General features: G+C 44.9%; 1 protein-coding gene across 5 annotated transcripts in view; it reads left to right on the forward strand.

Moving 5' to 3' along the window:
• The window catches only part of cacna2d3a (calcium channel, voltage-dependent, alpha 2/delta subunit 3a), a 1,093,156-nt gene extending 1,076,512 nt beyond the window's left edge, over positions 1-16,644 (forward strand). For all 5 annotated transcript variants that reach the window (XM_038812776.1, XM_038812778.1, XM_038812775.1 and 2 more), the window contains 3 exons: positions 3,366-3,475; positions 9,675-9,757; positions 15,648-16,644. In XM_038812776.1, the coding sequence (XP_038668704.1) occupies positions 3,366-3,475; positions 9,675-9,757; positions 15,648-15,740 (286 nt within the window). In that variant the 3' untranslated portion in view covers positions 15,741-16,644. The remainder of the gene's footprint in view (positions 1-3,365; positions 3,476-9,674; positions 9,758-15,647) is intronic.
• Positions 16,645-17,871: the final 1,227 nt, after the last annotated feature.

A 17,871-nucleotide genomic window follows, 5' to 3' on the forward strand; every position in this document is an offset into this window, starting at 1 on the left:
GTCATGACATGCAGACACGCAACCAATGGGTCATTAGAACTGGACACAACCAATCGGTAATCAGGGCACCCAGAGATGGCATTACCACAAGGGGGCACTACACCACCCATATAAAAAGGACAAGGCACACAGACTCTGCCTCTTTGACTGGCAGAAACCAAGAGAGCAAGACAGGGTTGATGATCAGCAACCTCACACCCTAGCACATGGTCGAGAGCAAGCTTGTATAGTTAGCAGAATAGCCTGAGTTACTAGAGGCGGTGTTGAACTCATTTAAGAGCATTGTTAATCGTTCAATAAATACGTTAAACTTATCTCCGAGTCTGGAGCATCTTTCAGCAGAGCCTACATCAAGTGGCAGCTTATGTTACTAGCAATATCATAACACAACAAAGACCATTGCGATTTATTGGTACCGTGACTCATGTTACTTCACCATTGATCCATTTTAAAGATGATGCCAGAAAGGATTTTACCCCCTTGAAGTTTAACATAAAGGTACATCACTATTTACAAAGTGATGGTATCCTTTCAATGTTTGAGGCACCACAGCAAAGTATTTCAGAACATGTGTAGTGTCGTGTCGCAGAGGAATGCAAGTGAAATTCCCCGCTCTGCTATATTTCTACCTTCTTCATCTGTGTAGTTTATTTTCCAGTGTTGGGGATCAGGGTGGGGGTGGGGATTGTAGAAAAGGTTTGTTCGAGTTTCCACCTGGCAACTGTTTATATACTTCCTGGCAACTAGTCAAGAACTACATTGGCAGAGACTTGGGAGTAATCTTCAGACACAGCTTTGTTATTTTTAATGCTGATGTTCTATTTGATTTCAACATGCTATTATTTTTGAACTGACGCATAAAATGGAATCCCTTGAAAGAAATATTACATTTAAGGAGCAGCAGTGAGAATATCCATGTATATTATGTATGTACCAACCTTGGCTCAGTAGCAGCAATCATCCCTCTGGTTCAGTCAGCTGTAGATTCAAGCCCAACTTGCGCTGACAAGAAGCCATCTGTTGGATGGGATGTTAAATCAAGGTCCCATCTGCTCCGTCAGATAAAAGATCCTGCAGTACTATTCAAAGATACTGGAACGTCCATCCCTGGTGACCTGTCAATGGTTTCTCTCAACCAACACTCCCAAAAAATAGATAATCTGGTTGTGTATCTCACCGCTGTTTCTGCAACACTGCATTCTGTGTGAATTGGCTCTCATATTTCCCTACTTTACAACTATGACCACAATTGAAAATGACTTCATTGGCTGTAAAGTGCGTTGGGATGTCCTGAAGACTTACAGGGCACACTATAAAAGCCAAGTTCATTCCTTTCCTTTCCTTTTTATTACCTGTCAAGAAAGTATAAAAGCTGACTGCAGAAGTTGATCAAATCTACTTATTGTAAAATTAATCTGCATCAATCAGCTTAAATGCTAATTTTGTTTCCATGTACTTAACCTGGGAACAAAAGATGAAAGGCCCTTGACAGAGAAACCCATTCCTTTCAGTGCTATAAATATAATAAGCTACAAATAAATGTTTCTAACTACTACAATTTTGACAGGTATACCACAGTATCGGAAATGACTGTTCCATTGAATAGACTTTATATTCAGATTCCATTCTATAAGATCAGTATCACCAAAACTGATTATAAAAGGGGCTAGCTCAGTAATATTGAATAAGAATTGCAGGAGACCCTGTGATCTGTAGGGCGTCAGTATAGTTATTTGCAGTCCATTTCATACTGCTCCTTGTTATTGACGGAAGGGATTCATGCGACCATACATACGAACTGGGAGAAGTAGGCCACTCAGCCCTTCAAGCATGCTCCACCATTCAATAAGATCCTGGCTTATCTGACTGTAACTTCCTGCATACCCCCAGTAACCCTTCACTCCCTTGTTAATCAAATATCTATCTACCTCTGCCGTGTAAACATTCAAAGACTCTGATTCAACTCCCTTTGAGGCAGAGAATTCTAAAGACTCAGTACCTTTTGAGAGGAAACAATTATTCTCATCTTAAATGTGTGATCCCTTATTTTTAAAGCAGTGATCACGAGTTTTAAATTCTCCCACAGGAGGAAACATCCTCTCCACATCGACCCCATCAAGACTCCTCAGGATCTTACATGTTTCAATTAAGTTGCCTTTTACTCTTATTAAACTCCAGAGGATAAGAGCTTTGTCAAATCAATCTTTCCTCAGAGGACAAGCCACCCATTCCTGGTTTAGCTTAGTTAACTTTCTCTGAACTGCTTCTGATGCATTTCCATCTTTCCTTCAATATAGAGATAGTTAGTGTACACAGTAGAACTAAAGCATAGCCTCCCTACTTTTATATTCAATTCCCCTTGCAATAAACAGTAACATTCTATTAGCTTTCTTAATTTTTTGCTGATTCATTACCATTGTGTACAGTCCCTTCAGTAATATTTATATATCACTGTTTTGTTTTTTTTTTTAGAAATTATTTTATTGAGGCACTTAAAATTTTAACACTTTTCAACAATAACATCCAACAGATCCCCTCCCCTATCAACTTTCTGAAGATCTTGGGCATGTAGTCCATGGAGTTGGAGCCATCCAGACCCTCCAGCAGCTCCACAATCCTTAGGTTCTGTCATCTGGAATGGTCCTCCGGATCGTCAACCTTGGCGTTTAGCAGTCTCTGCTCCTCTGCCTCCAGGGAGACAATCCGATCACTATAGTCAGAGAGCACCATCTCCACCTTCTGCATTGTTGCTTTCTGTACCATAATCCAACGGTTCATCTTGTCCATGGCCGCCCAAATTGGGGCCAAAACCCCTTCCATTGCCTTCTCCAAATCCTCAGCACAGCCTGCCACTGCTTCTTAAATTCGTCGGTCAAGAAGCTACATTTCAGCCACCCACTGAGGGGTCACCGGCTCAGCAGAAGCCGTCTCCATGGCCTCCCTGCTGAGGCTCGGCAAATTATTGAGTCTGAAAACGACCCTGGCCTGACTTCTGCTTTGTGCCATTTTTACCAGTCATTACGCGAACAAGGAGGCTCTTATTCCATCAAACTCCTCAAATGTTTGCTGAAATAAAATCACATAAACCAGGCAGAAAGGGGCAAAAACCAAGTATCCTAGCGGGAGCCACCGCGTATTCAACCGCTCACCATATAGCCGCCACCAGAAGTGCCTCTCCTTGTGACGCTTTGACTCAAACCTCAATACAATGGAATTTGATTCAAATTCATTTGATAAATCTAAGAATGAACATTCACTGCACTACCTATTGAAGTTGAATGTGCTGGTGAATACTTAAGGACGCGATGCTCATCTCATGATATATCTACAGTTAAATAATGATGTTTTATTTATGTCTGTTGCAGGTCATTTGTCATCCAACAGATTCCAAGCAGTAACCTCTTTATGGTGGTTGTTGATGCCAGCTGTGATTGCGCTATAGGACCAATTACAATGGAGCCTATAGAAATAATGTATATCCTTTAATATACTCAATAGATTTTATCTGTTTTTAAAAATTCTTAATTTTATGAATACAAGTTTTCCAGCCAGCAGAAGTAGTCAAACAGATGTAGAATAAAAACACCTCAAAATATATCTATTTATAGGACATAATGCATGTGTAACTTGGCAGCAGCCACAACTGTTATGTGGTTATTTTGGAAGACACCCAAGCAGGTACGGATCAGTCTACAATTTGTTTCATGTCAGTTTAATTAGTTTCACCTACATTTAGTTTGAGTGAGTAATATTATTTTCCTTTCCATAGATACAGCTCCTTTTGTGCTCTGTTTAGGAATTTGAAAATCAACACAGAGCAGATTTTCCTCTTTTTCAACCTCAGACTATTGGATTACACGGATGCAGTTGATGCCACCCGGACTTTCCAGCATGTGGCTGGGCGCTCTCTCCACTCCTTCCAGCAGGGCACACTCCTTCACCATCCCTGAGTACGTCCTGTCTTACTGACCAAACAGAGGTGGTGACAAGTGGCATACAGCCAGGAGGGAGTGGCCCTGGAGTCCTCAGTATTGACTCCAGACTAAGTCATGTGGCATCAAGTCAAGCATGGGGCAAGGAAACAGTCTGCAACTTGGCACCTAGCACCCTCCATCAACTGTTGATTCAGTGCTCCTCCATGTTGAACACCACTTGGAAGAGGCATGGAAGGTAGCAAAGGGACAAAATATACAGAATGGTTAGGGGGTTTCATTGTCCATCAGCGTCCCATCTCTCAAATCAGCAGTAAAGTAATGGAAGCTCTCAGCAGTGCTATCGAGTGGCACTTACTCATGAATCACCTACTCACCAATGGTCAATTTGGGTTCTGCCAGAATCACTCAGCTCCTGATCTAATTACAGACTTGGCTGAAAGAGCAAATATCCAGAGGTGAGACTTCATGAGATATGAGGGTCACTGGCAAGGGCATAATTTGTTGCTCATCAATTGCCCTTGCACTGAATGGCTCATTACCGGGCTCATTACCAAGCATAAAGCATTGATATTGTTGGAGAACAATCATCCCTGCCTCAGGATATCGCTGCAGGAATTCCTCAAAGTTGAGTCCTAGACCCAACCCTCTTCAGCTGCTTTATTAATGACCTTCCCTCCATAATGATGTCAAAATGGGGATGTTCACTAACACGTGTATAGTGTTCAGTCCCATTCATAATTCCTCAGATAATGAAGCAGGTTGTATCTCTATGCACCTGGAGAATATTCAGGCTCGGGCTGATAAGTGACCCTTGCTCCATACAAGCGGCGAGTAATGACCGTCTCCAACAAGAGAAAGTCTAAGCATCTCCCCAAACCACAAGAGCTTTACCATCACTGAATTCCCCCACCATCAACCTCCTGGGGTTACCATTGGCCAGAATTGGTCCACTTGGTCTTATTTTATGATCTAGAAATGTAACTGGACCAGGCACGAAAGGCAATGGCTCCAAGAGCAGGTCAGGGGCTGGGAATTTTACATTGAGTATCTCCCTAAGGCTGATTCATCATCTACAAGGCACAGATCATGGGTAGGATTGAATACTCCCTATTTGCCTGGGTCAGTGCACTTTCAAGCTCAACAAAAGTCAAAGCAGTCCACTTGACTGACTCTCCATCCACCATCTTAAGCATTCATATTTCATCTACCACTGGTGCATTGTGTACCAGATGCCCAGTGAAGCCTCCAGCAGCTAGTATGCCTTGCGGGATCTACCCAGCAGACCTGGTGAGGTGGCGCAATCAAGATCCTCCCCACAATGGATGTGACCATACTGTACTTGCCTAAGTATGTTTCAACCTACTTGGCATACCCACCCGAGGGCTACTGGTCTTCCTGCATCTAATACCTCCCTAGGGAGCGCCTCTTTGTTTCAGAAACATAAGGACGCGATTCTCTGGAAAAATATCTAAGTGTGGTAGTGAGCGGTAATTGCTGCGAGTTCCCAGCAGTCGGCCAATGGGAGAGTGGAGAATTGTAAAACACATTCAAAACCTTTTTGCACAACCATTATGATGCGTCTGTCACTTTCTTCTGCAATGCAGGCTGACCTCCGAACCCTTTGCCCATCGCTCCAGGCAACCCTCTGCACCCCCTCCCTGTGGCACTCACCCACCCTCCAGCAGTTGTCACATCCCCGGAGCTGTGTCCCATCCCCTGGATGTTCAGATGTTGGTTGCTGGGTGTGTAGTGTTGCCTCCCACAGAGTTCAGGCATCAAGGTGTGATTGAGATGCTACACAATGACTCCCATATGGCCCGTCCACCCACGGGGATCCACTTGGGTTGTGTGAAATGCTCACTTAACTACGATTACCAATTCCCTATCAGCAATAGCCTTCAGCCACATGGCCAGAGGCCTCGGCAGTCGGAGGGGGTTATGGGACAGACGGACAGGGACAAGGTTTGCCTCGGGAATGGGTAAATGATCCAGGGGTTGGCATGGTGGTGCCCCCAGTGGTTGCCCCACTCAGCATCCCCCCACTCTCCTATGACAGCTCACCCCTGAGGAGGGTCCCCCACCCCTGCGGAAAGTCCCCCACCCCTAGCCACACCCTGCCGAGCACAGGGGTGGCAATCCCAGTGCCCCCGGGCTCTTTGCCTGTGAGCAAAGATGGGTACTCACCTCCTCGGCTCCTTACAGAAGCTCTTCCGCCAGGTTCACGTTTCTCAAAAGGAGTACTAATCGGCGCCAGCGTGAGCACTTGGTGGGGAGGCCGGTGAACGACAGGAGGCCTTTGTATATAGTACTTAAGTGGTGATAATTGGTTTCTTGCCACACTACGGCGAGATCCCGATTTCGCCGACGGGAGTCATCCAGGCCAGGTCACTCCGGAGGACGGCCACCAAAGGGGACCCAGGTCACAGGACGGGATTTACAGCAGGCCACCTCCACTCCTGAACCTGGAGGCGATTGGAAAGTCCCGTGCGTGCCGGCCCGGCGCACACACTGTGCGGCCGCCTGTGCCTGCCCGGGCCCCATATACTGCCCATTCTCGCCCTCCCCGGCATCCTCCTCATCGGACTAGGTGTTCATCCCCCTCCTCCAGAAGCCCCTCCCTCTGCTGCACGATGTGGAGAACGCAGCCAGCCGCCAAAATGTGGAAGACTCTCCGACCCCTGAACTGGTGGCCCTCCAGCGCATTCCAGGCACCTGAACCACATCTGCAGGATACTGAAGCACCCCTCGATTATGCCCATCGTTGAGGCATGGGAGTCGCTGTAGCGAGTCTCCGCATCGGTCTGTGGCCTCCAGATAGGCGTCATCAGCCAGAAGGAATAACCCCTGTTGTCCAAGAGCCACCCCATCACCCAGGTGTGTGCCTCTAAGTTGTCCGGAACTCTCGAGTGTGCCAGGATGAAGGTGTCGTGCACATTGCCTGGGTATCGGGCACAGACGGCCCAGATAATCAGCTCATGGTCACACACCAGCTGCATGTTCACCGAGTGGAACCCCTTTTGGTTTGTGAAGACCAGCCTGTCATGAGCCGGTGCTCGTAGAGGGACATGCATCCTGTCGGTCACCCCCCTGGACCTGGGGCATCCCGGCGATGGCGGCGAACCCCGCTGCCTGATAATCCTGGTGGATTCGGTCCACATTAAATTTGAGATATTGTGTCGAGCGGACATGTCGGGCCTCCATTACGGCATGGATGCACATGTGCTGCAAGGTCTGTGTGATCCCGACAGGTCCCCACTCGGCACCTGGACGGACCCCATGGCGTAAAGGTTCAGGTGACAGTCACCTTTTCGGCCACCGGGAGCGGGTGTCCATCCCCATACCCCCACAGATCCAGCAGACATGTTGCACTGTTCCCTCCTCAGCGGGAGTCTTCAATAGCATGTCCGGTCCGGTAGACACTCGAATTACAGGTGTTGCCGGTACACACGAGGCCTCATGCGGCACCTCCTTTAAAACCTCCTCCTCGACCTGTTGGACGGCTAGCTGGCCATCCTTCCCAGCTGCCTCCTGTTCCTCTGGAGCAGGCTCTGCTGCTGCGTGGCTATCCCCAAGAAGCTCGCGCTCGTTGAGCCTCAGCGCATTCCCCAGAGCTGCAGTAGCTAGGATGAATGCTAAGATTCCTGGTTGGATTCCGAAGTCCACTGTCTGCAGGGGGTGAAAGGCCTCATGGTAGCATAATGTGTATCCCCATGCCCACCCAGATCCAACAGGCTACACGGTGACCCTGGCCTGCACTGCAGCTCCTGCATGTCCTTTCCCACCCCCCCCCCCCCCCACTCCTCCTCTCCTATCCCCACGCCCACCCTCAGCCATTCCCCTTGGCACTCTGCTCACCCCACCAAATCCCTGGCACCGTCGGTGGCTGCCTTGAAGGCCATGGCAATGGCGGTCCGTGCTGGGACACCCTTGTTTCAGGAGGGTGACCCTGGTCCCACAGCCCACCCTATGGTCAACAACCCGCCACACCCTCCCCGGCCCTGGTAGATGCCACCCCACCCACCCCCAGCCAGCACTGCCAGCAGCAGGTGTGGCAGGCCTTGGCTGTGCCTATGGGAATATGTCCTACTTCCTCGGTCTCCCTCAGCAGCCATGGCACCTGTCTCCCAATTTTTAAAACCACAAGTGAAACGTCGGCATCGATAATTTCTCCTGGCAGAGGCAGAGCATCGTGGGAGCCCCGGAGAACACCGGTTCGGGCCTGTTAATGATATGCCAATGGCGTTTATTGTACTTGCGCAGTAGAATGCATTGACCCTGCTGTCAAGGCCCCGGAGCCTGGCATTCCATCGGCCGCGACACTGGCCACGGTCTTCGGCTTGCGTGTGATTTTCCGCCCAATCGCGTTTCCTGATCCCGGTGTCGCTGGATGGAGAATCCCAGTCCACGTATTTGGTTCAACTAATCTCTCTCCCAGATTTCAATATTGCCGATGATTTCAGTGCCTACAATTTATTCAATCTCAGGGCGTTGGTGTTGAGCGGGTGTTTGATTCTGAACATTTTGCTGAGCCTGACTCACAGATAGTTACACCTTCTGCCCTGGGATAAGGAGTCGGGTCGGCCAGTGAGCAAGATAAGTGCCTGGGCTACAATTTATTGGTCACCACTGTTTACCTTGAAAAGGTGACGGTGAAATAAAATGGTTTTCTCGCCCCTTAAGAAGCCTATTGAGAGTCGACTGTGAGACAGGAGTCATCTCTAGGCCAGTTAGAACTTTCCTTCCCTCAAAGACATAAGTGAACCTGTTAAGTTTTCAGAATGAATTAGTAACGTTATGCTCCCTTTCTCACTGTTACATATATTTATTTTCAGATTTTCTTTAAATAAATTCAAATTCTCAAACTCAATTTTGTTCATATTTAAAGCAAATTACTGCGAATGCTGGAAATATGAAATAAAAACAGAAAATGCTGGAATGCTCAGCTGGTCAGGCTGCATCTGTAGAAGGGTCATAGGGACTAGAAACGTTAACTGTGTTTCCCTCTCCACAGATGCTGACAGACCTGCCGAATTTATTCAGCATTTTTCATCAAGTTAGTAATGCAGGCCTCTGAGTTACTAGCCCAATCACATTACTACGTTGCTGGACTGTGTTGCCATTGTTCTATATAGCTCAAGCCCATTTACAAATTGAGAACCTTAAAGGTACCATATAAATGTGTGAATGTCGGTGTATACCTTCTGGTCACTACACACTTGGTACCATTATGGTACCATTATCAGTCCCCAATCTGTCTTCATTTTCTTGAATCTGTTCTAAGTTTGAGGCCTATCAAGATTTTCCAATCAGTTTACATGGAAATTACAGTGCAGAAGGAGGCCATTTGGCCCATCACATCTGCACATGCCCTTGGAAAGAGCACCCTACTTAAGCCCACAGCTCCACCCTAACCCCATAACCCTGTAATCACACCTAACCTTTTTTTTTTTGGACACTAAGGGGCAATATAGCATGGCCAATCCACCAAACCTGCACATCTTTGGACTGTGGGAGGAAACCAGAGCACCCGGAGGAAACCCACGCAGACACGGGGAGAACATGCAGACTCCGCACAGACAGTGATCCAAGCTGGGAATCGAACCTGGGACCCTGGAGCTGTGAAGCAACTGTGCAAACCACTGTGCCACCATGCTGCCCTACATTACAATTTAAAACATGCATTAAAATACGGTATTTTAAGAAAACATTTGAAGCTGACATTCCTTAACTACAGTGAACATAATGAATCACTGAAATGTGATCATCTCAGGTCTCAGAAAATCAGAAGACGTCCGGACTCCTGTCATCCATTCCATGCTGAAGTAAGCAATTATATTTAAAACAGATTATTCAAATTATATAATATGAATATTTTAGGAACTAGTTAACCTGTTGCTCTCAATTTGGCAGGGAGCCTTTATTCTCTTTCCAAAGATACCTAACACATATAAAGGCCTGTGATATGATTAAAATTGTTGCATTCGTTCATGTGCAACCAAATGCGTGTGCACTGATTGTGTTGGTGTGGTAGCTTGGATTTTTGCAGTAGTGATGAAAAAAAAATGAAATGAAAATTGCATATTGTCACAAGTAGGCTTCAAATGAAGTTACTGTGAAAAGCCCCTAGTCGCCACATTCTGGCACCTGTTCAGGGAGGCTGGTACGGGAATTGAACCGTGCTGCTGGCCTGCCTTGGTCTGCTTTCAAAGCCAGTGATTTAGCCCTGTGCTAAACCAGCCCCTAATGGTGATGGTGGCGTAACTGTCAATGTTCACCGTCACCACTCCACTGAAACTGACCGCAAATACGACAGTCTGCAAATTCCAGACGTTGCTATGAATGATTCTACGCTTCCCTGTTGAGGTCCCCCACCCCTCCCTCCCCCGCCCCACAGAGTTAATTTCCTAAAGAATCAGTAAATTGACAAGCACTTCCACTCTTACATCATAATCCTTGCTTTAGAAACCCCTTGAAAAAGTTAGAATGTGTTGAATGCTGAATGTTTTTTTTTTAAACAGTTTACGAGCTTTGTAATTACAGCTCAACATAGGTCCCAGAAAGCTAACTTTGCATTTCTGGAATGTCTGATGTCTCCAATACCATTCTAAAAACCTTCTGCGTTCTTTTAACGTATTTTTCATACAATATATCAGCTACTATTTAAATCCAGTCATATTTATCATTTGGAAATTTGAATCATCAATACGATTGGTTGTTTGCCCACTTGCTGACATCACTGCTGATGCAGGGTTTGGTGTCCTGACTGGGGGCCAGATTTTAAGAAAACATTTGAAGCTGACGTTCCTTAACTACAGTCACTGAAATGTAATCATCTCAGGTCTCAGAAAAATCAGAAGACGTCCGGACCCCTGTCATCCATTCCATGCTGAAGTAAGCATGGGTTGGAAAATGGGAAATCCAGAGGTCACTCGATCTTCATGGGAAGATTTCTTTGAGGTCGATGGTGAGCACCATTGCGTCACTGCTGAATGCAAAATCCAGGCCAATCTAACAAATGTTATTTCATTACAGAATTCAAGCGATATTAAGCGTTTTTGTTGTAAATACAATATTGCACTGAAATAGTTTTCCCTGTTGTGCACTAAATAATCAGAGGGATATCTTTTTATGATATTTTGGGATCTAAACTTACAATAAAGTCCAATGCAGGTCACTGGCCTACGTTCTGGTGAATGATAAACTAAATTCCATCCTCACTATTTCCGGCAATACCATAACATTGCATTAAAGAAAGTTTTCCTTTGAAATATGGATCAGGGAAGAAATGTACAATGTCATTAACACATGGATGAGAATATTCCAGCACCCCCCCCCCCCTCCCCCCCGGGCAACGTTGCAGCTTTTCCCGCCGCTGTGGTGACTCTTCATTGCCCACGAGCGGGAACCTCCGTTCCCACCAAAGACAATGGCAATTCACCTGGCTCACCCCTCTTGCCACCAGAGAGAATCCACAGAGGGGCTCAACTTCAGCAGGACCGGAAGATTCAGCCAGCGGGAAGAGCTGGTGTTTTTGCCCATGGCAACCTCCATGGAAACCTCCACCCGCCACCCCCACCTCACATATTATCATTCTCTAATGTTGATATTTTTAAACTAGGTTCATGAATATTTTATCTCAACAACCATCCTGTTGAAGAGGTTATTTTACCCTATGAGTGCGTGAAGTTACATTTGGCCTCTTATGTCCCATTAAGGTTAACTACTTAGGCTGTCAATGAATGAAGTGAGAGGGCGGCAAGTGGTGCAGTGGTTAGCACTGGGACTGCAGCGCTGAGGACCTGGGTTCGAATCCCAGCCCTGTCCATGTGGAGTTTGCACATTCTCCCCATGTCTGCGTGGGTGTCACCCCCACAACCCAAAGATGTGCTGGTTAGGGGGATTGGCCGCACTAAATTGGACAAAGAAAAATAATTGGCTCCTCCAAATTAAAAAAAAAATGAATGAAGTGAGGATAAAGCCAGTGCTTAAATATATAATAAAGCCAGTGATGTATTTAACTTTGTTCTGGTTAAAATTCGAGTATAATAGTTCTCAGTTTATGGAAATATAAAATGTAAGAGGTAGCAGTAGAAAATCAGTCAGAAACCACCTGGTGGGAAGGCTGATGCCAATAACAACTTGCATCTATCGAGCAGAATTAACATAGTAGCACGTCACAAGGCACTTCAAAGATGCTACAATCAGGCAAAAATTGATTCCAAGACAAAGAAAGAACTATCAGGGCAGGTGACTTATGATCAAATAAGTTAGTTTTAAGGAGTAGCTGAAAAGTAGAGATAGAGGTGGAACGATGGGGAAATTTAGGCAGTTAGTAGAATACTGGAGTACTTGATTCTTAACGGCGTCCACCTCTGGCAAGGTTTTTCCTTCAAATCATGTCCAGTTGTCCCATGGTTGTAGACTCCCAGTTAAACACAGAGGAGTCACTAATGTCTTAAGTGTAACCACCTTGGGTCAGAACTCTCCTGGGTCTAATATTCTTTAACTCTGGAATTATGCATCCAGAGCGCACTTCTTCATTGTCATCTTAGCTAGCAATGAAGTCTAGTTTACTGTTCCGAGTCCTTCAGTTAAAAGAGGTTTAAACTCTTTTAGCCAGCACACCGGATTTCAAGTGAACTCTGCTAGGAAGGGATGTTCCTTGCTCTGCAACCAGATTGTTCAGAAAACTAAAACTAAAAAGCAAAAACCCTGTTTGCGACTGGCATGCACTCACAATGTACTTCGCCCAATAATTAATTTTGAGTTGGGCCTTTGTTATTCTATTGTTTATCTTCCAGGCAACTTCACATGCCAATTTACTGGCAGCCAGTTACTTTGCCAGAAATCAACTCCTAAAGAAACCTAGTTCTTAAAACGGCCAACACCCTGTATAAACAATAACTACCCTCACCCCTCCATCAAAACACATCATAGCAACAAAAACATCTCCAGGAAAAGCTGTGAGTAACATATTTAAAAAAAATTAATTTAGAGTACCCAATTATTTATTTTGCCAATAAAGGGGCAATTTAGCATGGCCAATCCAACTAACCTGCACATCTTTGGGTTGTGGGGGTGAAACCCACACAGGCATGGGGAGGATGTGCAAACTCCACACAGACAGTGACCATGGCCAGGATTTGAACTTTCAGGAACAGTTAAGATGAGACAGGTATAGTTATAGAGATGTGTTACACCACCCTGGGCAGGTACGCGGTCAATTCCAGCCCTCGTGTGGCCGGAGGTACAATAAAGTGAACTGGCCCTTGGCTGTCCAATAATTACAGTCACCTGGTTTGTATGTTGAAACACAATTACTGTTCATTTATAACATGAAATAATGATGAAATATGCAGCAAATCCAACTGGATAATGACAAGCTAACCCATTATCCCCTTTAACTGACCCAGCCTCTGCCCGCACACATACAAGACAGACAAACACAGAGTGGGGAGGAGGGGAATAATAAAGATGAAGGTCAAAAGAGAAGAGTCTTTGCTTCAAATGGTGGTTCTTCAGCACTCTTTCCTTACAGCCAGCTTGTAGATTAAAGTCCTTGGTTTGCAGCCTGTAATGATCTTCTCTGTAGTTTAGAAATGAATTACTCGGGCGGCATGTGGCACAGTGGTTAGCGCTGGGACTGCGGCGCTGAAGACTCCAGGTTCGAATCCCGGCCCTGGGTCACTGTCTCCCCATGTCTGCGTGGGCTTCACCCCCACAACCCAAAGGTGTGCAGGTTAGGTGGATTGGCCACGCTAAATTGCCCCTTAATTGGACAAAGAAATAATTGAGTACTCTAACTTTATATAACAAAAAGAAATGTATCACAGCTTTTCCTGGAGATGTCCCTTTGCTTCACATCAAACGCTGCTTTCTGTTCATGGTTTATTTACAGACCTCTTGCCTTTTCTACATAGAACATAGAGCATTACAGCCCAGTACAGGCCCTTCGGCCCACGATGTTGCGCCGTCCTGTGAAACCCCTCTAAAGTCCCTCTATTCCCTTATCGTCCATATGCCTATCCAATGACCATTTGAATGTGTTTAGTGTTGGCGAGTCCACTACTGTTGCAGGCAGGGCATTCTACGCCCTTACTACTCTCTGAGTAAAGAACCTACCTCTGACATCTGTCCTATATCTATCTCCCCTCAATTTAAAGCTATGTCCCCTCGTGCTGGACATCACCATCCGAGGAAAAAGGCTCTCAATGTCCACCCTATCTAATCCTCTGATCATCTTGTATGCCTCAATTAAGTCACCTCTTAACCTTCTCTCTAACAAAAACAGCCTCAGGTCCTTCAGCCTTTCCTCATATGATCTTCCCTCCATACCAGGCAACATCCTTGTAAATCTCCTCTGTACCCTATCCAATGCTTCCACATCCTTCCTATAAGGTGGCGACCAGAACTGGAGAGAGAGTTGGTTATTTTACATCAGCTTTATCTGCAGAGAGAATTGGTGGTTCTGGTCTCTGCTGGCACAGCCTATAATGGTTCTCCTGTACATAGATTCATCCAGGCTGCCTGCCAGTTCAGAAACACAGCCTTTCTGGAGAAAAACAGAGAGGGAAGAGGTCAGAGATCATTCCTCTGAGCTTCCAGGAGTCAAACTGAAAGCAAAACTCAACCATTGAAACTCTGAATCATTCCAGTGTGATCAGATCCAATCAACACCTATTACCAGGCAGAACACAGTCTTTTGGGCCACCTGTCAAATCAATCAAACTGAGTCACTCACTGCTGCCAGCCAATCTCTGTCTTGGTCTGGGATCACCAATTTAAATCAGCACAGAATTCTGGATCCATCTGTTTGAATTAAAGGTACAGGCTGCTTTGCCTTAAAGTCACAGGTCCATTAAACATCCATGGATCAGAAATGTAATGGCCAAAGATAAAGAAAGGGGAAATATGCGAATAGACAGTGAATAAACAGGAAAGACCCTTACAGATGGAAGTAGGTGGTCAATTTTACTTGTTGTCAACATTTGTGAAAATAAGTACTGTACTTCACAAAGTCTTAAACAAAAGTAGCTGCCAGACCAACGTAAGGGATAGTAGGAAGAGTTTACCTAAATCTTGAGCTGAGAGATTGGTTCACGGAGGAATTTTCAGAGCAGAGAGTTTCGGGGGCGCGTGGTCTAGCTGTGATTGGTGGGGCAAAGGGAAAGGACATTGAACAAGATGCTAGAAATTAGAGTTGGGGGGGGGGGGTTGTAGGACTGAAGAAAGTTACAGTGATAGGAAGGAGTTAGTCCATGAAACAATTTCAGTATGTGGAAGAAAACTTTAAATATGGTTTGTTAGGGGACCAGGAACCAATGTCGGTCAATGAGGACAGGTGAGTGTGATTTGGTGGTGCTGGACAGGATTTAGCTAATTGAACATTGGGCCAGGTGAAGTTTGCAGACATTGGAGGATGATAGGCTAGCTAGCAGAGCAATGAAATAGCCAGGTCTGGTGATGATATAGGCATGAATAAAGTGTTCATCAGTAGATGAGCTGAGGTAGACAATATTGGAGGTAGATGATCTTTGTGATGGTGAGGATAGGGGGTCAGAAACTCCGCTCAGGATCAAATACAACCATTAACAATCACATCAGTATTATTGTTAATATTAACCATTCGCTACAGAAAATTATTGTCCTGTGCCTGCATCATTATTTCTGGGAAATGTTTTGAACACTTAAAAATCAATTTAATCATTTCAGGAAAATGCGAGAGAATGTGGCGGTGCCCTGGGCCTGGGACCTTGCCTTGCGATTCTGCTGCCGCCCCTCCTCGTTGTTTCATCTCAGAGGTGACAGAAACTCTAGTGTTGGAATGTTTGGCATGCTGAATCCATGGGAAGAATCATAAACCGGACGACAAGTTTAAAGGAAATACCAGGCAGCATAAAACTCCTCCATCACACAAAGCATTAGAAACTGAAACTTTTGGCGGACCCACACTCAAGGTAAATGGTAGTGCAGAAGTAGGAGAACGATTTGCAACTTATGCAAAATATACACAGGTATTGTCATTATGGTAACCATAAACTGTGAGACTAAAAATTCACTTTGCAGATATCATTGGTGACTGATTGTTTTGAACCCTGCCTTATCCTTCAGAGATTGAACCTGTTTGTGTACATTTTTAAATAAATGATCTCTTGAAAACAGCAGGTTTGATGTAGCATGGAGTACCTTTTATTGTGTCAATTGGTAATTCTTTGTTCCATAGATGCAACTTTTTATTTCTCTATATTATTTATACATGACTTTAATATTTCGGGAACTAGTTGTAGTTGTTCCTGTGCACAGACTGTTTACAGTGCTAAAATATTGTTAACTGGTTGCTGAAATCCCATTAGAAATAGATATTGGAATGCAGAAATCACCTTTTCAGCAGACTATTGAATTCAAAAATCAATTATATTTCCTTATCAACCAATGTTTTCATTGAACTTCTTATTTGTTTTAATTAGCAGTTTGTTGTTTTACTGTAAGTCTTCATTTCCACACACAGAAAAGGTGGGATATTGAAGCAAGAATTCCTCTTAGTACACCTGAAAAAAGTGTTCTTTGCAGCTTTCCAAATATGCACGTTTTGTATGATATGCTCAGTGATGCTGAATATTATAAAGATGAATATTGGAGAAATGTATGAATATGCGTAGAATATTTGATCATTCACATTATTCTGAATAAAGAGAAACATTATAAAGTTTTTGCATCGTTACTTTAATTCAGAAGCACTGCTGCATTCCCATTTTTTGAAGGGCATCTATTGCATTCACATCAAAGACATGGAGCAGTGTAATTAAATTTCCATCCAGCAGCGCACCCACGCCCGCGCATTACCGGGCAGCGTAGGGGTGGCCCACATTGGTCAGCTGCGGGAAAGGAGAAACCCCCAGCCGGCAAGGGCTGGCCCATTGTTCCTGTTTGCAAACCCTTAGCAACTGGAAACTGGTTTGCTTAAATAACATAGTGATCTACTGCATATTCAGCTAATTCATCCAGATTCTGAAAATGAACAAATGAATGTGTTGTGATACATCCTGTCTTTAACATACTGATTGTTATGTGGAACTGCTGTCGATGCTTTGTAAAAAGATAACCAAACATTGACAATGTGGAAATACTGCAACAGATATTAATCTAAATATGACTTTTAGTTAAGATAAGTAATTAATTAACATTTATGTCGAAAAACCTAAGAAGTTATGAATGTGGTCACATTTGTGTGTGTCATGTTGCAGCTGTATAGAACCTTAGTTAGGCCACACTTGGAATATAGTGTTCAATTCTGGTCGCCACACTACCACACTACTAGAGAGGGTGCAGAAGAGATTTACCACGATGTTGCCTGGTATGGAGGGCATTAGCTATGAGGATAGGTTGAATAAACTTGGTTTGTTCTCACTGGAACGAAGGAGGTTGAGGGGTGACCTGATAGAGGTCTACAAAATTATGAGGGGCATAGACAGAGTGGATAGTCAGAGACTTTTTCCAGAGTAAAGGGGTCAATTATTAGGGGGCATAGGTTTAAGGTGCAAGGAGCAAGGTTTAGAGGAGATGTACGAGGCACGTTTTTTTACACAGAGGGTAGTGGGTGCCTGGAACTCGCTGCCGGAGGAGGTGGTGGAAGCCGGAACGATAGTGACGTTTAAGGGGCATCTTGACAAATACATGAATAGGATGGGAATAGAGGGGTATGGACGCCAGAAGTGCAGAAGATTTTAGTTTAGACGGGCAGCATGGTCGGCGCAGGCTTGGAGGGCCGAAGGGCCTGTTCCTGCGCTGTACTTTTCTTTTTGTTCTTTGTTCTTTGTTTTTATGGATGCAAGAGTATATCTATCAGTGAGAGAACAGTTAGAAATATACAGATTGAGACATGCACAGAGGAGAAAGAAACTGCACGAGGCTCACAGAGAGTGTCAAATGAGAAATA

This window comes from Scyliorhinus canicula, chromosome 11 (genome assembly GCF_902713615.1).
Source record: "Scyliorhinus canicula chromosome 11, sScyCan1.1, whole genome shotgun sequence".
NCBI classification, from domain to species: Eukaryota; Metazoa; Chordata; class Chondrichthyes; order Carcharhiniformes; family Scyliorhinidae; genus Scyliorhinus; species Scyliorhinus canicula.